Raw genomic sequence first — 22,124 nt, forward strand, 5'->3', positions numbered from 1 at the left:
GAACTGCTTTTAACCTTATTTAAGCCAAGCCTTTTTGTAACTTATTACTCTAAGTCTTTCCAGAACTTCAGTTAACCTTCTACGTATCAAAGCCTAAGATGAAGTCAGCTTGTTCCTACCTGATCATCAAGCACTGTTAAATTATAAATCAGCTTTGATCTCCCAGGTGTGAATGTAATATTTCCCTTAGCTGGACTTAGGTCTTCTTCAGCTGGGTTTGGACCATCTTTTATCTGCAAAGAATTGATTTGTCTGATGAGAAGTCTATAAAGCAGGAATACAAATCCAGTGCAAGTACAATAACCAATATGCAGTGTGACTTGCATAACAAATGACTATCTGTTCAGCCATCTCCAACTTACAACTTACATGAACATTCAGTTGTGAAAATCTGCTCTTTTCTGGCAGACAGTGTAAGTCAGAACAACCACTCTGAAGAAATCCCGTATTTCCAGAATAAGAGGAAGAAAACTACTTCCATATAGGCCTATGGGGACTCTTTAGTATATTCTGATGCATAACTGACTCTTTCATATTACAGAAAGGATATTCATGCAAATTCAGTTTGAATCAATAGTATTTCATAATAAATTCCAAGACAAAGTAATAGTACTTACTGGTTTTGTGTCCCTTCTATCTTAACTTGTGATATTAAAGATACTAAATTTAACAGTCAAACTCAAAATACTACAAAGCCTCTTAAAGGTCATATGGGATTTTTTGGTTTTAGAACATTTTGTAAATTATTTTTCAACATACATATATAATGATGTGAGACAGACCTAAGTAATTGTCCAGAGAGTAAGATTTACTGTACCTTAAAACAAACATATTTGCAAAAAATTGCACAGAGAATCATATTCAGTACTTTAACTATTCATGCTATATTTAGTATTAATAAAATCCAGTGCAAAGCTTTTCTGGTTTTGACAGGTCTAGACTAAAGCTTTGAGGTCTAGATTAAAGCCTTACCCTATAGGACCAGGCAACTAGTACAGAAATATCTATATGAAAGATTTTATATATAATTTTAAAGTAAATAATAGAGTCTGAGCTAGATAAGAAAAAGAAAGCAATGAAGTCAGTAATTGTATCACATTCAAATCACATATGTAAATAACAGGATAAGTATTCAACATGATTAATTATTTCAAAAGCTTCATTTGCAGGGGATTCAAGATAGAGATCAAGATACAGATGATTATAGATACAGAAATTCACCAAATCCTGAGCACTCACAGTTCAAAGTTGGGATAATCATTAAAGACTCACTTGAATATTTGTATGTAAAATAAATATTTTTTAAAAAAATTAAAAAAACTTAGATAAGACACTTCTTACATACTTAATATGCATTATTTTCTAGTAATACATACTGATGTTGCCTCACGTACCTTTCTAAATGACAGAATATACTCGGTTTTCTCTAGTACCTCTTAACGTTAAACAGTCAATTAAACAGTCAGATAATTACAGTATTTTCTATATGACGGTTAATATGAATCCCTTTTATGAAACAGATCTACCTAATGTAGATGTAGGTATTTTGTCCTTCTTCCCCTTTTGCAAACACTTCAATAAATTATGATTACAGCCTCTCAGTTTAATCCAACAGACTACTGTATGAAGTCTTTTGGATAAACTCACCTCAAAAGTTATGACGACCGTCCCATAGGTTCCCCTCTCTCTAATTAGAGTGAGCGGCACAAATTCATTTCTGCCCCTGGGCTCATTCACCGTGATTAAGGCAGACTAATGAGGAAGAAAAGGAACAGACAATCAGACACAGATCAAATATCACAGCAGAATGAAGAAACTGTTACCATAGAAATATCAAACTCCCACAGACAAGTTAATCCAATCCGCAAACCAGTCCACTGATGGCATACATTTCCTAGCAACCAATTAGTTCAGCTAATGAAAACCTTAAAAGATTTCAGATAAAAATGTATCACGTAATGCAATTTGTGTGTTTTTGTTGTTGTTGTTGTTTGTTTGTTTCTGTAAATGAACATAGTCAACATACACAAAGCACTGACATATCATCACTGGTATTTTTAGGAGCTCCTACACCCATTAAAAATAGGTTTTCACCATCATGAAGTCGTTTATTAGATAGCTAGCTATAAATGTACTCAGGACAATCATTTAGGTCACTGGTCACTTTTTTAGGCTATTGTAGGTAACAGATTTTGAAGATATCCACAAATCCCAGAAGCAGCTTGGCTTAGTACTGTGGCTCTAACATTTTCTTATGTTCTTATGTTTTTTCAGAGAAGTCCTATACAAAATTATATTGTCAGAATGCTGTCAATAAGGCATAGCTACTCGTTCTACTAATACAACCTCTGTATTATTGCAAATATCATCTGCTGGAGTAACAACAGCATCTTATCCCAGAGGGTGTTATAAAATGCATATATTATGACAATGTTCCCTCAGTAATTGGTAATTAACCCTACTGCAAGAAGCTGTGCCTGCTCTTCAGAGGAACAGGTTTATATTCAGAAGCTACTTCTTTGTTTACATGCTACATTTCAAAACTGAATGTAATTCAGAATGTAATTCTAATTTAATACAAGTGTAAGAAAAAGTTTAAGTAGACTTGATGACTGAAAGGAGAAACGTTTGTGGTTAAATGTAGATGATTCTCTTTCCTGTCTAAGAGTGTCCAAGTATATTAATTTTTAATGTTAACTTTCTGAACTATTATGCATTCATATTTATTATTATAAATTGGAATTACAAGACACAGTGATGTGTAGCTTCACAGTAGTATTCTGCATGGACCTGCGTATGCTACTTCTGTTTTCTAAAGTACGTATTCCGGGAGTAGAATTGTACTGCAAAAGTGGTTGCCTTTAAAAGGAAGGCTTCATGGAACAGTTGTAGTATATTAGCATTTTACTTTATATTACATAGTATATTACTTCTTACTGTAAGGAAGATTACAGTAAAAGGAGTCTCCACATTTTCCTTTTCTACTCAACGCTGATGCATGCCTGCCAGGACTCTCATTCTTTCTGTATCACTGAACAGGATTTTGAGACACAGAGGACACTTCGGCAATGTTTCTTTGACCTGGCAGTTGTTTGATAATAACTCTGCACTGAAGCCAGGAGAAGAATTCTATGAAACTTATGGGACTGTGTGCTTCATGGATGGTGAAAGGTCGAAGTCAATAACACTACGTGCCATTTCAGATAGAATTCCTGAATTCAATGAATTTTACATTCTAAAGTTGGTGAATGCTTCAGGTATTGTCTTCCATATCACCATTTCCTTCATATCTGGTAGAAAAGAGTTATGTTTAATCAATCAAAAAGAAACCAACACTAGAAAGAGCATTGCTTTGAATCATGTCTTGATATCCTATGCTTTTCTGGTAAGGTTTTAGGTCTTATTTTTCATTTAATCTTGATTTCCATATATAGAGAGTTACTCAGTTCCCGAATTACTGTTAAACACATTTTGGTGATCTGAACTTTAAAAGGGATGCCTCTTGGTTTTTGAAATTAAACTTCTTAAAGTTCAGAAGTTTCATTTCAAAAACCAAGAGTTCTGAATTTCAGATACATAGATCTCCATGCACAAAATATAAAACAAAGATACTAACAAAGAAATAACAAAGGTATTAAAGGTTATGTGTGTCTACCATAATAGAGGTTGCTTTTTTGTTTGTTTGTTTCCCTAGAGGAGGTAAAATACTTGTAGTTACCACTTCACATGACTTCAATTACAACTTTAAATTGCTACTGGACACATTTCCTAATCTGGATTAATTCCACTTTAGTACTATTCATGGTCTTCTGTGCTCTGATACAAGTGAAAATGTGTGTTGGCCTTTCCTGTAAGTGAAGTCCATACGGATGTACAAAAGATTTCCTGCTTATAACAGGTAGATCACTGTACACTTTGAACACGGAGATTCTCCATTCACAACATGATCTTCATATCATGAATTCTTACTGTGCAAAGATAGATGACTAACACCAGGACTGGGCAGCAGTTTTAACACACAACTGGTTACTGTTTCTGCAAGGTGTATGTACTTCTGTATCAGAGGCAACAGGCAAGATTTTGCCATTCTCTATTCCTGTAAGTCTTTGAGCAATACAAGAATTGAATTTGGCCCCCATGCTTATCAAACGAATCAAAGGTAACCTACCTTATTGGCTAATTAAGAAAAGATGGACCTTGTCATGTTTCACCTGAAAGACATCTGTGTGTTTTACAGCTGAAAAATAGCATGTGGGTTTGTTTTCTACTGAAATTACATCAGCACAGTGTTTTAAGAATAATACAATTAACCTATGTAATTTTCAAGTTAGATCATTTGCTATAAGTCCAGAGGATCTTAAAGGAGGGTTTGAGGTTTTTTTAGAAACTTGTTTTATTAAAAAAAAAAAAAAGTACTTTGAAACTTTTTTCTGAGTGTGTTGTTTAATCATTAACTTTTACTCTAACTTCTATTACGCAGGTGGGTCTCCTGGTCCTGGTGGTCAGTTATCTGAAACCAGTCCTACTGTAACTGTCATGATCCCTTTCAATGATGACCCTTTTGGAGTGTTTGTTATAGATCCAGAGAGCCAGGACAGAGAGATAGTGGAAGATACTCTTTCTGAAGATGACCTTTCCTATATTACGGACTTCACCATCTGGAGACAGCAAGGCACCTTTGGTGTTGTCCGACTAGGTTGGGAAATACTGTCTAGTACCTTCCAAGCTGGACTGCCATCAATGGTAGATTTCTTGTTGCTTGGATCATTCCCAAGCTCAGTACAATCACAGCCCCACATGAGGCGCCATCACAGTGGAACAGACGCTCTGTATTTCAGTGGAAAAGAGGATGCATTTGGCATTATCGGTCCTGAATACCCATACAATGGAAATAATGCAGTAACCAATTTTACATTTTCAGCTTGGTTAATTCCTAATGTCAGTACAGATGGCTATATAGTTGAAAAGGATAACGATAATGGGACTTTATATTATGGTGTGAAAATTCAGACAAATGATTCTCATGTTTCTGTAGTGCTTCATTATACAGCATTAGGGTCCAATATGACATACATGGCTAAAACATCAGTCATGAAATACCTGGATGAGAATACTTGGCTTCACGTTCTGATTACTCTGGATGAAAGTATAATTGAATTTTACGTTGATGGAATTCTAGTTCTGGGAGGAATGAAGAGTCTAAAAGGAGAAGCAATTCTTGATGGTGAGCCTTTGCTATTTTTCTCCATATATAAAGCTCTGAAATGCATAGTCTAGCCACTTCAAAGGTGGAAGAAATACACTGAAATGATTATATCTGTTAAGTTAATTGAAAGGAATGGATAAGAATTCTTTGAGGATTTTCAGAAAGCCTATGGAAATTGTGTGAATGTTCTAAAAAATTCAAACTGCTGCGATGTTGAGTGAGAGTAGAGGACTATTAATTGTATGGTGTACTATTTTATTTCTGCTTTTAAAATTCCAGGTTGAAGTTTAAGAAATCAAATTTTCCATTTGTAAAAAGAATAGTACTTCTGCAATTAGTAATTTCCATCACACTTGCAGTACTGTAGCTAAGCTGAGAGGCTGAGAGGTTTTTTTTTTTTCCCTCCCTCGGTTTCTAGAACAAATATATGTGAAATGCAATTATGCTTTTATTGCTAGAAGGATATGTCTGTGCTGTAAATTTTCTTTATTAGTGGGGATGGCGTGTGTCTGGGGATAATGCAATAGTAAGGCAAGTATGTCATCTCTCTCCGTTGAATGTTGGGTAATACACAGTGGTGTGCATAGCAGCCCAGTTTTTCTCAGCATCCTCCACTTTGTGCCCTGGGACTTTTATCAGTTCCTGTGGTTGCTCATCTCTACAACTGCCACTCAGTGTCATATGTATGACAATACACTGAAGAGCACAGCTTTTTTTGTTTGTTTGTTTTCTTTCGTTTTCTGAAAGGCAACTGAAAACAGCTGATGTGTGTGTTTTAGCACAAGAGCATAGCATGGCACAGAATAGGATAGAGTAGGAATGAATATGAGGCAGCTGTGATCCTATAGTTTGGAGACAGAGAAATATAAATGCTGTTGTAAAAAGAGTTTGGAATTTGCATGGAATTACAGTGTGGTGGATGAAATGGATGTCCAGAAGGGTTAATGCAGTAATCATGAGTATCATCAGAATGGATCAGCTGCCCTAGCAGAGGGAAACAAAGTAGGATTTGTTCAGCAAAACAAGGGCTAAAAGGGGTTGCAGTTCTGCTCTGAAAATCTGTGGAGGAAAGAGGGAGCCTCAAGTCTCTAAGACTTATAAAAATGAGGGATGATGATAATGTGCTGCTAGAACTAATAGGATGAAAAACTTGGACAGCATAGGATGGAATTGTTTGGCCTGTGAGGACTTACCTGTAACATTGAGATGAGGCTCAAGGAACCTCCTGATTTTGGATCTCAAGATCAATATGATTCCTCATCCAGGGACAATGAACAGTTTACCATTGGTTTTTAAGAAAAACAGGTAGTCAGTTGCTGACTGTTTCATACAAATACAATAACATGAGAAAAAATTATAATTTCCTTCTCAGGTCCAGGAATAGTAAGAATTGGAGCAGGAATCAACGGCAGCAGTAGGTACACAGGGTTAATGCAGGATGTAAGGCTTTATGAGCGTAAGTTGACACGAGCAGAGATCTATGAACTTCATGCAACTCCTGCAAAAAGTGATGTCCACCCTGTCTCTGGGTATTTGGAGTATTGGCAAGGAGAGACCAATAAATCATTCATCGTGTCTGCAAAGGATGACAAAGAGGAAGAAGGAGAAGAATTATTCATACTAAAGCTCATTTCTGTGCGTGGTGGAGCTCGAATTTCACAAGAAAACACCACAGCAAGATTAAGAATACAGAAAAGTGATAATGCTAATGGTTTATTTGGCTTCACTGGAGCATGTATCCCTGAGGTAAGGTCATAATGGAAATTGTAGGTGATATTTCAGGCACAGAAAGCTAAATGGCAGGACCAAGTGACCTGAACAAACCCTAGATTTTGCAGTGTTTGCTTTTGTGGTTAAGCAAAGTTTTCCTAGGATTTGGAGATGCATATGTTCTGTTAATACAACCTCAGTTCCACTGGGATTTACTATATAATTTTAAAAAACTAAAGAAAAAAATGGTTAAGAAAATTTAGTTTACTATATAAACTGAAGACTAAGGCTTAATTTTTTTTTTTCTAGAAAAATATTTTACCTTCACTTCTGTTACATTTGAGTTACCAGTTAAAATGTAAGATTTAATTCTCTGGTTTTTTTTTGAGAATGGATTATTGCAAAGATTTTTATTTTAGTTTTCTGTGTCACATGATGTGTTTGAGATAATTTTACTAGAGATCATGCAATGACAAAGTGTTATGGATTTTTCCACCTTCATTTGCTGTCATAAACTAAGTTATAATTTGCATATGTTTGATGTCAGTTGGTTGATTTAGTAGTGGTTTTTTTTGTTGTTTTAGTTTTAACAGATGAAATCTTTTTTCAGTGGTATCCATTCTATATGCAGAGTGTAAACTTGCTACTTTTTGAGGAGGCTTGAAATAAACATAAATCATTCTTTACTTCTTTAATCAATTATAAGGGGGAATAACATGATAGCTATCTCTACTGGTATTGGATTATTTTGTGGAAAAAAAAATTTAATATAGTTTTCATTTGGGAACTCTTATGAGCTTTAATTACATTCTTTTTTAATCAAAGTGCTTATGATGTTTTTAAAATAACTGTCTTGCCTGAGTGATACTAGTTTTCAGTTTGGTTCAGTTTGCTTATTGTGTGCCTACCATATGCTATGATAATAGATTCCTTCAGGTTCAAGTACCTCTGATACGCTGTGATGCCACAGATCATCAGCCAACCATGAAGAAAAAAAATAATTATATGGCACGGTAATTGTTTTGCACCTATCATATGTCCATTTCACCAGGGAAGTATTAGAGCTCTTAGTGGTGATGCAGGAACACAGCATTTTTTTACCAGTAGTTTAACTGTGCATATCTGTCTACTAGGCAGCTGAAGTCACACACAGTATCTATGCTTTCTTACAAAGCAGCCCTGAAATTTATCTAATGCATAAGATAGCTTTAACCTTTCCAATAACTTTCAGATAAAATTATTTTCTATGTTAATTTTATGAACGTTATTTTCTAAAATAGAAGGTCAGTACCAATTAAAGCTTCATTCCAGAGACGTGAAGTTGTCGCTGCAGAAGTCATGTTATCTGTGAAGATACAGAATTGTAAGGAGGACAGTAGAAGAGAAAAATCTGTTTTTCTGAATGATGATGGTATAGTTTATTTCTATCCATAGTGTGTCTGGTTAGAGAAAGTGCTGATCCAAATCTTTCTTTAAATTATTGCTAAGGAAAATTACAATATTGACGTTATTATAAAGCAATAGTTTCATTTGCTTTCGACAGGTACATTTCAAGCATATTGATTCTGTCTCTGACGCATAGTTTTAGGAAAGGGGTTGTGTCCAGGACGAACTGCAGTGTATTGTTATTTGTTACCTTAATAGTCCTCAGGGAGGCATCAGACTTTTGCAGATTCCACTAGGATTGTTCTGATTGGCATCAAGGTCAGTTTCAGCTTCCTAACACTCCAAAAGAGCTGAAAGTAACATGACAGCAATTTTTTACTTGAACATTTGTCTGGCATTAAATATTTTCGTGTTATTTAATGAAATTGCCTTGATTTACTTTGACAGTAATAAACGTTCCAAATTTTTGCTTTCTTCCAGACTGCTGATGAAGGTTCCACTATATCCTGTGTTGTGGAGCGTACAAGGGGAGCCCTAGACTATGTGTATATAAAGTACATTATCTCACAGGTTGATTCCACTGGCATTAATTACTCTGTTACCGATTTTTCTAATAGCAGTGGCACTATCACATTCGTTCCTTGGCAGAGATCAGAGGTAAACCCTACCTTCCTATTAACAATTCATCCTGTCCTTTACAAACCTCCTGGAAAATACCTTCTGAGGGTGCTTGGCTGGTTTGCATACTAGAGAGTGTTTACTTCACATGGCTTTTCTTCTTATTATTTTTTATTTTGTTATTTTATGTTGTTATTTTTTTGTTATATATATATTTTCTTTCTTTCTTTTTTTCCATCCCTGACAACAAGAAAGTGTTATTTGTAGCTCTGTGTATATGTCAGTTCAAAAGTCACCATGTGTGCATGTACATATTAGATATATGTACATATACATAAAAAATATTAACTGTATTTATGTGTATGTGTACATATACTTTAAAAAGTGTAGATAGTCCATGTACTTTCGAAATTGGAAAATGATCAGGTTTGATCTGAGTGTTGTAACTCAAATTTATGTCCACAACAATTAAATAGGCAATAGTAAGATTCATTGCTGTTCTTGCACTCAAGGCTATCCAGGTTCTGTCTCCTTTTAAATTCAAAATCAGAAACAGGAGATTAAAGGTGTTCTTGTAACAATAGCTGTTTTTGAGTCTCCCTGAAATGATTACTGTCTGCTTTAATCTATTCCTCTGCATAAAGTGTGCGAGCAACTGGAACATAAGGAAATTATTCAATATTCTGGCCTTAGAGACACCTGAAATTGGTAATCAGAATTGCATCTCTGAGTTGGGGGAGAGAAAGAGAAATGATACATAAGGGAAGCTTTAGCTGCTTCTGAGAAAGCTTTCTAAAAGTCTTACGAAATTCCTTATCTGAATTAGTTTAAAAAAAAAAGAAAAAGAAAAAAGAAATACCAGGATACCAGGATACACTGAAGAGTAGGAATTCAAAGCTACAGAGGCCCACAATTAAAAAATTATGTGGGCAGACTGGAGGTCCAAAAGAGGGCCAGAAAGATGATCAAAGAGCTGGAGAACCTGTCCTCTAAGGAAAGACTCAAGGGGTTAGATCTTTTCACCCTTTAGAAGGGGACTTTGATCCCATTATTACAGTACCTAAAGGGCAGCTCCAGAGTTGACAGAGGCTCTCTCTTCTCAAGAAACCACAGGAGAAGACAGAGGGCAAAGAGTACAAAGATAGAGTGGGAGAGGTTTTGTCTTGAAATTTTTTACAACTACTGGAACGACTTCCTTAGGGACAGGGTCGGGTTGTCCCGACCTCAGCACCTGGGCCAGGGCAATCCCAAGCACAAACACAGGCTGGGCAGAGAAAGCACTGAGAGCACCCCTTGGGGGGGGAAGGACCTGGGCGTGGTGGTTGATGAGAAGCTCGACATGAGCCGGCAATGTGTGCTTGCAGCCCAGAAAGCCACCCGTACCCTGGGCTGCACCAACAGCAGCGTGGGCAGCAGGGCGAGGGAGGGGGCGAAGGAGGAAATTCTTCCCTCAGAGGGCGGTGAGGCCCAGGCCCAGGCTGCCCAGAGGAGCTGCGGCTGCCCCATCCCTGGCAGAGCCCAAGGCCAGGCTGGATGGGGCTGAGGGCAGCCTGGGCTGGGGGGAGGTGTCCCTGCCCATGGCAGGGGGTGGCGCTGGGTGGGCTTTAAGGTCCCTTCCAGCCCAAACCAATGTATGGTTCTATGGTAGAATTCCCATCACCAGGGGTGCTTAAGATGCAGTTGAACATGGTGCTGGATTATTTCATCTATTTTTTTTTTTTCCATGAAACATTGAACTTCATCTTTTGATGTCCCATCCAACGTGGGCTGTCCTATGATTAAAATTCTGTGGTAATAAACAGCGTGTGCTAGAAATAGAAATAAAAATAATCTGTTTCAATGAATTCAATCCTGATGTACAGCACAGAATTGTTAAATTTATTTGAAGAAGTGGTGCGGGACCACAGTACTGTAGAAACAACATACACTTTCTATTATTGTTTGTATAATAAGGATGAATTGTGAGTAGAAAATACCATCCTCAGTTTCACTTATATCAGGCTGCAGAAGTCAATGTGGACTCAAATTCGCTGAAGTCATTTGCAGGGATCCCAGTGACTTCACTAGAACTGTGAATCTGGATAATGTGATGACTGGCAAAAGCGTGTGGTATCTGAAAATAGTTCATTCATGTTATAATAGTTTGTTCATTCAGCTTTATTTCTCTGTGAAATGATATTACTGCATTTCATACAATCATATATAGCAGAAATTTCCAAAGCTTTTCTAGCATGGCAACATAGACGAGGCCCACATTACTCTATCTAGTGGCAGAAAATGGCTGATGTAGGCTCTTGCTACACAGCTTACTGGTCCAATTTACTGCATACATACAGAGGAGCTAATGTGCATGGCTCTAAGAAACGGGCTGGTAGCAAGCTGCTCTTCAGGTGGGATATCCTAAGGGACTTTCAACTGACATTTGTAATCTACTCATTACCATGCCTCTAAATATGATCAGCTACTTAAATGTTTTCTATATGTTTGTCCGACCATATCGAAACATAAAGAAAGATGGAATTTTCTGAAGTGAATGTGTTAGCGTGTTTAGAGCAAGGTTATGTTAGTAAATCGTATGATCTGCAGGTCAAAGTGTCAGGTGGTATAATAAGCTCAATTTATTTGCTCTCTAAATTGGATTAATCACTGTAATGTCTCTTCATAAGCATAATTTCAAAAAGATTTTAAAATTTATCAGATATTTCATGTTCAGTACATGGAAATTAAACTCTGCTTTTGTGAAGATATACAAAACCAACCAAACAAGTATTTATTATCACTTATTTATGTAGTTTGAAACAATTCAGAAAATATGCCTTCCATTTCCAGTAGCTTGGAAGCATTGTTTTTGGAAAGCATATTCTAGACATAAAATGTTATCTTAGAAATTAGTTGAATTTATGTGGAGAGCAAAAATAGTGTCCTTTGCTTTCAGAACTATACAGCAGATACAGCTGACTGACTAATCAAAGAATGTTGCATGGTTTGATTTCTCCATGATTTGGTCCTTCTCTAGGTGTTAAATTTGCATGTTATTGATGATGACATTCCGGAGTTAAATGAATATTTCCGTGTGACATTAGTCTCTGCAGTGTCTGGAGATGGGAAACTAGGTTCAACTCCTACCAGTGGAGCAAGTATAGATCCAGAAAAGGAAACTACTGATATCAGCATCAAAGCCAGTGACCACCCATACGGTAACAATGATGGGAATTATACAGCTTTGTTTCAGATTATTGTGTAGTTCTTTCCAGTCAGATGAAAACTTTGCTTGGTTGTAATAGTTGAGGAAGCAATCTCATATATTCCACTTTATCTAACTTGAATTAATTCATTGTTTATATACATGAATGAATACTGAATTAGTTTTCTTTTATAATTTTACAAAAAGGCCTCAAATCTTCCCTGCCCAAACAAGCAATGATTCTCTTGTGAGGGCAAATAAAGGCTCTGCATGTAGTTGATCCTGTCCAGGTTTTTCATCAAATGAGAATTCCTGACAATGAGAGTCATTTCTCCATATGTCTTGTACCAGTAAATACGCAAAACCGTGGCCTGTGAGGCTCTTTTGGGAAGAGAAGGTTTTATTATTGTGCTGTGCCTTTTATCAAGACTGACAAGAATATCAGTGAGAGAGGGTAAGGCACACAGCACATCTCTGGAAATAGTGTGATTGAGGCTTAAGGGTATACTGGTATATGTGGTTTTTAATTTCAGAACCATCACAAGATATGTTATCAATCACTTTATTTAAATTGTTTATCATCTTTAAAATTTGTTATGAAAAGCCATGTAAGTAGTAATTCTTGTCTTCCAGGTCTGCTCCAGTTCTCTGTGGGGCCACCTCCTCAGCCAGGTGATAAAATGATTCTTCCAGCCTCTTCTGTGCCCCATATTACTATTAAAGAAGAAGCTGGACACGTCAGATTACTGGTAGTTCGTGCACAAGGCCTTCTTGGAACAGTTCTGGTGGAATACAGAACAGTGCCAGTCACAGCTTTCAGTCCCAAAGATTATCAGGTATGGCAACTGCCAAGGTGGTATAATTGTTTTGGAATTAATTAGAGTTATTTATCGTGGAGATAGCTTTCAGTTTGACTGCTCTAGCCCAGCTATGATTCTTTCACAGAAAGACTACTTTACAAGGTGATGTGGCAAATGGATATGTAATATTCACTTAAAAATATACATCATGTGACTTCTCCATTCTTTTCTCTGCAGTAAGTTGCATTGTCTAGGAAAAGCCTCTGGTTTTGAACTTTTTTTTTTTTTCTTAACAGAGTTTTCAGTGTAGCAATTTGTGAGTTTTGCTGTTGTTACAGACCATATTATTCAAGTGCATGTACAGGTTAACATTATGCTTGTACATACTGGGATTTGTATATGCCTAGCAAAATAACCTGCATGTATCTGCACTTGCTTGTCCAACTGATCATTTGTGCAGAAAAATAAGAAAAATGTACATGAATGCAGATGCTCACCAGTATGTCAACTTAGATGTCTTCTTCTTTTTTTTTTTCTTTTGTAAAACAGATTTTTCAGATTTTTTTTTAAAGCTTAAGTGAGGAAAAGTAGATGTTTTGAAAAAGACAAAATGAAGGTTCTGTTTCTTTTTTTTATATGGATGAAAACATTAGACTTGAACAAAAATATGAAGAGCTCTTATATTGCAGGCTGTTGTGGGTACACTGGAATTTCAGCCAGGAGAAAGATACAAGTACATTACTGTTAACATCACTGATAATACTATTCCTGAATTAGAAAAAACGTTTAAAGTGGAGCTGTTGAACCCAGAGGGAGGAGGTAAGGCACATATATCAGTCCCTTAGTTGTATTTTCATGACCTCTACTCGTTCATAAAAATCTTGTCTTTCTTGGCATTATTTTCTATGTTATTTCTGAAAACAAACAAAAAGCACCTCTACATCCCCACCCCCATACAGCTGTCTTTTTTCGTAGGGAAGAACTGTTCCTCAGTTCTTTTCTTAATCCTTGGTGGAAACAACCAGATCCCATAGCAAGTATATTATTACCATGTATTAGGGAAAGTGTATCACTGCCATCTGTTAGGTCATCTAAAGGCAATTGCTGCTTTTCACTTTGTATAACTTCATGGTTGGTAATGAGAACTAAAATAATGCAAAAATATATTAGCAATATGTTGCATTTCAAAAATATGGAATATTTATAAAATATTTAAGGCTAAACAGTCAAAGTGTTGTGTTTTTGTTTGTTTGTTTTGGTTTTTTTTTGTTTTGTTTTGTTTTTTCTTCCACATGAGTGAAATCAGAAGAACTGCAATACATAGGTCAAATGGATTATAGCAGTAATAGGCTGTGGATGTTGAGGGCCATAGGGAGTTTGCTGAGCTGTAGCTGCAGAGGTAGCTCGTAGATAACTGTCTGTAAGAACAAGACAAACACTTGAAAGAATTATTGGTTTGAAGGGCTAGTCTGAAGGGACGGCAAAGCATAGTGGTGCTGCCACATAAACCCCTGAATACCTTACAGATTTTTTTTTCCATTTGAGAAAAATTTTAACGGAGATTGTAAAGCTTGTTGGAGGGAAAAGTAATTAGAAACACTGACAGCCATAAATTGATTTTTTTTTTTTAAACTGATGTTATTTTTTTAAACAATTCAGAAATTGCAAGTGTGGTCCCTTCTGGGAGGATGTATCAGATTTCCTTGAATTAATCCAGCTCTCTGCTATGATTGTATGTGTCTATGGTGCAACATGGTCTCAGTGATTCTTTTGGTAAAGTCTTGAGACTTTTCACGTATTTTGTCTTTTTGGTTGAATAGTTGTTTTGTTAAAAGGAGTCAAACTTTTCTCTTTCAAATTGTTGTGACAGAAAATTTACAACTAACTTTAGTAATCCAGTAACTATATAGCCTTTTTAAAATGAGCCTTCTTTTTGGCCTTTCCAACACAAACACAAAGCTTATGAAGTCCCCATTAGTTAAGTTTTCTGCAGATTTTCCCAACATTTTCACTTTGTGAGAAAATATTAGAATAAGGAGCTTGAGGGACTTTATCGTCTCCCCTACCTTTTTTTTTTTTTTTTTTTTCAATTTAGATTCCTCCATGACAAGCCTCAGTTAGGAGTGAGAAAGGGGAAATACAAAATGGGGACACAAAGAGGGAAAGAGAGGAAAGATAAACTATGTGTATGTGTTTTCTTTCATTCTGACTTCCCATTGCTATTTCCAATGTCATAAATTAAGTAAGAGGTGGCATATGTAAATATTTCAGTCTTTATTAGAACTCCTGTACACTTTCAGAAGCAAAGTTGATACCTTCCTAGAGTGCTTCCCTCTTTTTTTCCTGTTGTCCAGAATAGTTTAAATTTCTCTTTGCTTGCGCTCTGATTTATAAATGTATATATGTGTATATATCTGTATGTCTGTCATCTTAAAGTTGCTGAGCTCTTTAGAAATGATGGCAGTGGTAGTGGTGATGGGAACATGGATTTCTTCCTTCCAACTGTCCATCAGCATGGTAAGCATTTTGGATTAATCTTTATTTCTTTATGCTAACTGTAATATCCCTCATGAACTACACTACTGACACAGTTTATCATAGTGTTATTTTGCTTGTGGTTTGAGATATATCATAGAGTCCTGTCAAAACATTCTTTCCCATTTTAAAAAAGGCTTAATTTCAACAACAGTCAATACTAACCGTAATACAGAAAATAACAGCTTCTCTATCTTCAAAGCTGTATTTTTATAGAACACAATGTAGTTATTCCAGAAGTAGTTAGAAAAATTAGCTTTGTTTGTAAATTTTGTAAAATTTTCTGGAGAGCAAAGAGGAGAGAAACTTTTTAAATTTAAGGTAATTTAAAAATTACCTGACTGTGTGTTTTGATACTTTCTTTTGCCACTTGCTTTATGCTTTGATCTCTGCATCTCAAAAATACTCTTAATAAAAAGTGGTGTTAGCTCTTTTTTTTCTAAAAGAATGCTTTGATTATTTTTCATTTTTGAAGTCTATTTTTGTCACAACATACAGAAAACAAAGATAATTTAATCTTGAGAAAATTAAAAACATACAATATGCAGAAATAAGATGAAAACAAAAGCACCTACTATGAGGGAAACGCTAATGATGGCGGATTTTGAATTAAACCCTAGAGACCTGAAAATATTGTGTTAGCACCCATTATCGAAATCAAATAATTTATTCCACAGTGACAGCCTGATTTTCTGTTTTATTTGAAAATACAAAGGAGTTCAGTTTGAACCTGAGAGTAAGTCTGTGGTTTAACCACTTTTTGGAACTTCCTGGGAAGTGTTGTTTCCTCTTCTGTGTTTCCAGATTTTTTTTAAAATGCCAGGCTCTTTCTCTTTCTAAGCAGCAAGTTATCTCACACAAGATGATCATTATAGTAGTAGAATTTCCTGGACTAGCTTTTTCTTTGTTCCAGCTTCAGTTAAAATAGTACCTGCTTTTGTCCTGTCTGCACTGCTTACACTGTGTTTTACCACGTAACTCTCCCCTACCCTAAATTCTAGTTCATTTTCCTTAATTAGACAAGTAATTTTATTTTTGATCCTCTCTTAAAATATTTGCATTTTATATGTTGCTTTGGAGTGTTGTTCCATAGAAGGGCTGCCAGGACTGCATTATTGAAAGTGAGTTCCTTATCCATGTGGATAATTATTCCACATTTAAAACAAAAAAAAAACACACCACAAAATGCAAAACAGCAGAAATATTCCAGTTATGCTTTTCTGTGTGCTTTTTGTAACAAACTTCCTTAGCTTTTAAGAAAAGATGGTATAAAAAAATAACTCATTTTGGCACTTGCACTTACAGCCAGCTTGGGAATTGCATCCCACATCGTTGTGACTATTGAGGCTTCTGATGATGCTCATGGCGTCTTTGAGTTCAGTACTGAGTCACTCTCGGTAAATGGAACTGAGCCTGAAGATGGAGATAGCAATATTATGTTGCAGGTTAGAAAGTTTTGGGTCTCATATTGCTATGCAATCCTCTTTTATGTCTATTTTACAGAGCATTCTGCAATATTTTTATAATAGGTCTACAGCATTTTAACTTAACTTTATCATGTACATTTGTCTTGACATTTTATACTTCACTTTCTAAAGTGTATCTTTCAGCTTAAAACTAAAATGTTTTATATAAGTTTAAATTTACTTCTACTTGTTTACATTTGAGGTATGAATATTTTAAAGTAAGTGCTGATGACACAACAAATACAGCAAAGCTAAGATGATAAAGATTACACTGTTTTTAAAATTAGTTTATTTTTAACTCATCATGTCAATGACTTTGCACTGTATATAATGGAGGGGCTGGATTGTGTGCAGCTTGCAGTTGGCAATGACATGCTTAAGATCCTCCGGGTAAGGATTAAGGGACATGGAAATAAGTTATAACAATAAGATGAAGTTGTTGTGGGAGTCTGCTATAGACCACCCAGCCAGGAGGACAACATTGCCAAATTATTCTATAATGAACTAAGGGATATCTCTAGGTCATCTGCCCTTGTCCCTGTGGGTGACTTCAACTTCCCAGATGTTAGCTGGGAATACCATACAGCCAATACAAACAGGTACTGGAAATTCCTGAGGCACGTTAACAATAACTTGTTGGTACAGTTACTCTGGAAGCTGACTAAGAAAGGTGCCCTCCAGATTTGTTGCTTGTAAACAGTGAGGGTCTTGTGGGTGAAGTGGTGATTGGAGGCTGTCCTGGCCATAGTGACCATGAGATGGCTGAGTTTAAAATCTTTGGTAATAGGAGGAAAACTGCCAGCAAAAGTTCAGCCCTAGCTATGGAGACAGCAGACTTCAGACTACTCAGTGAACTAGTTTGTGAGGTCCCCTTGGAACCTGCTTTTGAAGGTATTGGAGTCCATCAGTGCTGGTTAGTTAAGTAACACCTCTTAAGAGCACAGGAACAGGCAATTCCAAAGAGTCAGAAGTTGAGCAAGCTGGGCAGAAGGCCAGCTTGGCTGAGCAGGGATCTTATTCTAGAATTTAGGCGAAAAAGGAAAATCTGTGGGCATTGGAAGCAAGGTCAGTTGAACAAGGACTACAGAGGTGATGTTCACTCAGAGTTGAAGCTGGCCAGTACTGTGGGGACAACAAAAAGTGCTTTTTTTAAAGTATGCTAACAGCAAAAGGAGGAGCAGAGAAAACATTGATCCATTACTTGTTGAGGTTGGTAACCTCACAAATAAGTACGCCAATAAAGCAGAGGTTAATGCCTTCTTTGCCTCTGTCTTTAACACCAATGATGGGCTCGGGGACACCCAAAGCTCTGAATTTCAGGACTGTGATGATGATAAACTCCCAGCCAACTTTGAACTTGTGCAGGATTTGCTGCTCCAGCTGGATGCATATAAGTCTATGGGGTCCAGTGGGATTAATCCCAAAGTACAGAAAGAGCTGGCTGATGTCATTGCAAGACCTCTCTCAATAATTTTTCAATAGTCTTGGAGTCTGGAGAGGTCACAGTTGACTGGAATTAAGTTAAACGAGGAAGTGCTGGATTCTGCACCTGGCAAGGGGCAATGCTGGCTGTACGGACAGGCCTGGGGACAAGAGGCTGAAGAGCAGCCCCATGGAAAGGGATCTGGGGGTTTTGCTTGACAGCAAGAGAAATATGAACCAGCAGTGTGCCTTAGCAGCCAAAATGGTCAACTGTGTTCTGGAGCATAAGGCACAGCAATGCTGGATGGTCAAGGGAAGGGATTGTCCTGCTCTGCTCTGTGCTGGTGAAGCCTCACCTCTAGCACTGTGTGTGCTACAATATATGAAGGACATAAACTATTAGAGAGCATCCAAAGGAGGGCTACTATGGTGGTGAAGGGTCTAGAGGGCAAGAAGTATGAGGAGCGGCTGAGGTCCCTGGGTTTGTTCAGCCCAGAGCAGAGCAGGCCGAGGGGAGGTCTCATGGCGGCCTGCAGCTCCCTCACGAGGGGAGCGGAGGGGCAGGCGCTGAGCTCTGCTCTCTGGGGACAGCGACAGGACCCGAGGGAACGGCATGGGGCTGGGACAGGGGAGGGTCAGGCTGGGGGTTAGGGAAAGGTTCTGCACCCAGAGGTGGTCAGGCACTGGGACAGGCTCCCCAGGGACATGGTCACAGCACTGAGCTGCCAGAGTTCAAGAAGCATTTGGACTACTCTGTCAGACATGCGATTTGATTTTGGGTGGTCCTGTGTGGAGTCAGGTGTTGGACCTGATAATCCCTGTGGATCTTTTGTAACTCAGGATATTCTGTGATTCTGTGACTTTGCTGTATGCCATTTTACACTTTTATGTTCTTCTTTCTTATAGTACAAAGAAATACATAAATCTTTGTGTTTTCCACTTAGGTTGTGAGAACTCATGGGGCCCTGTCTGAGGTGACTCTGTATTGGGTCATAGTCTGTGATCTTACAGAAGACCTGGTCTCTGCATATGGGAATGTAACATTTGATGTTGGCCAAGTGAGAGCAAATATTACCATACAAGTTTCTCCTGACAACGTGCCTGAACTGGATCAGGTGTTTTCAGTTTTGATCATCAATGTGTCCAGTGGTCGTCTTGGAAATCACACTAATGCAACATTAACAGTTTTAGCTAATGATGATCCATATGGACTGTTCATCTTTTCTGAGAGAAACAGACCAATAAAAGTTGAGGAAGAAACAAAAAATATCTCCCTGACAATAGTAAGGCTTGGTGGTCTTCTTGGTACAGTAGTGGTTACATACAGAACTTTAGGTGATGATGAAAAGTCACCCTTTCTTCCACCTGATGTTGTTAGAGCAATACAAGGAGAAGATTATATACCCATTACTGGTTATGTGATCTTCGCAGCCAACGAAAGCGAAGCCACAATATCTTTGCCTATTTTGGATGATTATGATCCTGAGAGGTCAGAATCTGTTTTTGTGGAGCTAAACAATACTGTTTTGATCGACAAAGTACAGGATCGGCCAAGTAAGTGTCTTTCATATGTAAACCAAAAGCTTAAATATGTAGGCTAATATTTATATTTAATAGGATAAAATGCAGCAATTGAAATTACAGTAAAATTTTACCTCTGCCTAACTCTGTATAGTTAAGAATCCTGTAAGTTATATGTCAGAGTATCTCACATTAAGTATGAAGATTCTGTGTGTCAGCATATATTTCCTTTACCACAAAATTTTGTCAGGGGTGGACATTTCTTTCTCCCTTCTGCATCTGCTTTATCCCAGGTGTTTTAGGCCAACTGTATTACTGTATTGGTTTTGTGTGCTAATACCTGCTCACCTGTTGTTTCTGTAAAGCACAATGATAGGAAATAAGCTAGTTGCACTTACTGAAAGCGAAAAAAGCCTTTTAAACATTAAGTGGTGTAGAATTGCAGCTTCATGCTGGCTTTTTAGCGTAGAGGATGTTTGCCCGATCAGATAAATTCAGGTCATTACAGCCTTATTTATGCTTAAGAGCTTCTTGGCATGCCTAATTTCCCTTCCCTCTCCCCCATGACTCTCCCACATTAATCTTGATTTTTAAGGGAAACACTACAAAAAATTCTACTGGGAAACTGAAAGGTTACTTATAGTTCATCATTGCTAGTGTAAAATTCTATTGTCCTATGGACAAATAAATAAGTAATTTTGCTAGTACCTCACCTCTTCAAAGAACTGGTGTTTTGTATGCTCCACAGCAGGGTAGAATAATAAGTTAGTAAGAATGTGGATTTTCTGACATAATATAATTCAAACATCAAAAATATGCTTGTGCAGTTTGTAGTTATATTTTGTCCAAATCTAAAATGAAAATTTTATTGAAAGCTAGTAGTGGCCATCCACTAAACTCAGGTGTATGTATATGAACAGTATAGCCATATATAGGAGGCATTTCAGGCTTGCTCTAAGAGGTTTTTTTTATATTTCAGTTGTAAATTCTCCTCGTCTTGGATCAGTGGGTGAGACTATAGCTCATGTAATTATCAATGCCAATGATGATGCTTTTGGAACACTTCAGCTTTCGGCTTCAGCTGTGCGAGTTGCTGAAAATTATGTTGGACCAATCATTAACGTGACCAGAACTGGGGGAATTTTTGCAGATGTTTCTGTGAAATTCAAAGCTATGCCAATAACTGCAACAGCTGGTAAGAAATCAAAATAGCAGAAATACACATTCTGTGTTAAACCAGAAAGAGCATACTGTATGCTTCGAGTAACCAAAGCAAGCAAGTGTGTATTGAATGCAGTCTAGTAAAACAAGTAGAAAAAATACCAAAGTGTGAGATACTTACTGAGTGTACTTAGGAGACAGGAATTCAGGTCCTATAGAAGAGACCTTACATCAAATTTAAAAAAACTCAGAGATATCATCACTGAAGAATCTAGCAAGAAAACTAAGGAAAGGAATTGGCTGTTTGTTTCCCTGGTGGCCACTCACTTTCTCAAAAAAATAAAATAAAATAAAAAATCCTGTAGTAGTATATATAGCTAGTACTTAGTCCTTTGTACATATTTCAACCTACCATACATGGCTTATTTGAGTTTCTTGGAGGGAAATTGAGAGCTGGTGACTCCTCTGTGAAACAGACAAATGTTAAGCACAATTCAAGAAGACTTTTACTTTGCAAATGAAAGGTAAAGCTCTCAGGTGATCCCTGAAAAGCTCCACGAGGGAAGGAGTGACCTTATGTCCTTTAGTAAAATCTCCTTTGAAAAAGGTACTTCTGTTTCATTTTATCTCTTGGAAAGCCAGACAACTATCAGAAATCAAATATAGAAATGTCACAGTTGTGTGATCTTCTCAATGGAAGATAATAATGGACCTTTTGTAATTGCTTCTTGGACTGACAGTGTAAACTCTGTTTTGGCCAAGATGAGATTTATTTTCATCCATCCAGATATCTGTTGTGGTTTAACCCGGCTGGCAGCTAAACACCACACAGCCGTTCGCTCACCCTCCCCCCTCCCTCTCTGGGATGGGGGAGAGAAACGGGAAAGTGAAGCCTGTGAGTTGAGATAAAGACAGTTTATTAAGACAGGAAAATAATAATAACAATAATAATAATAATAGTGATAATGGTAATAGTATTAACAATAATAATGTGTAAGAAAACAAGTGATGCACAATGCAATTGCTCACCACCCGCTGACCGATGCCCAGCCTATTCCCGAGCAGCCGGCCCCCCCACCCCGGCCAGCCACCCCTATATATTGTTTAGCATGACG

The 22,124-nt window shown here is 37.2% G+C and overlaps 1 protein-coding gene across 2 annotated transcripts; it reads left to right on the forward strand.

Moving 5' to 3' along the window:
- Positions 1–2,574: 2,574 nt before the first annotated feature.
- LOC308186357 (adhesion G-protein coupled receptor V1-like) lies at positions 2,575–21,551 on the forward strand. Of its 2 annotated transcripts, XM_080608507.1 has the most exons (11): positions 2,576–3,257; positions 4,481–5,224; positions 6,579–6,952; positions 8,783–8,959; positions 11,937–12,117; positions 12,738–12,940; positions 13,594–13,723; positions 15,341–15,421; positions 16,745–16,884; positions 19,272–19,881; positions 20,828–21,513. In XM_080608507.1, exons 1-11 carry the CDS (start codon positions 2,999–3,001, stop codon positions 21,058–21,060), a joined length of 3,132 nt encoding a protein of 1,043 aa, XP_080464633.1. In that variant the 5' UTR covers positions 2,576–2,998; the 3' UTR covers positions 21,061–21,513. The 2 variants fall into 2 exon arrangements, with proteins under 2 accessions (XP_080464634.1, XP_080464633.1); XM_080608508.1 differs by lacking the exon at positions 15,341–15,421 and having other exon boundaries at positions 2,575–3,257; positions 20,828–21,551.
- Positions 21,552–22,124: the final 573 nt, after the last annotated feature.

The sequence above is a fragment of the Anser brachyrhynchus genome (assembly GCF_964034855.1).
Source record: "Anser brachyrhynchus genome assembly, contig: SCAFFOLD_264, whole genome shotgun sequence".
NCBI classification, from domain to species: Eukaryota; Metazoa; Chordata; class Aves; order Anseriformes; family Anatidae; genus Anser; species Anser brachyrhynchus.

What these genes read in the sequence shown, in the direction of transcription:
- LOC308186357 (XM_080608507.1), top strand. Translation starts at nt 2,999, where the DNA reads ATGCCTGCCAGGACTCTCATTCTTTCTGTATCACTGAACAGGATTTTG. An exon ending in AGGAGAAGCAATTCTTGATG is followed by an intron (nt 5,225 to 6,578) that starts GTGAGCCTTTGC and finishes TTTCCTTCTCAG; the next exon opens with GTCCAGGAATAGTAAGAATT. An exon ending in ATAGCAATATTATGTTGCAG is followed by an intron (nt 16,885 to 19,271) that starts GTTAGAAAGTTT and finishes TTTTCCACTTAG; the next exon opens with GTTGTGAGAACTCATGGGGC.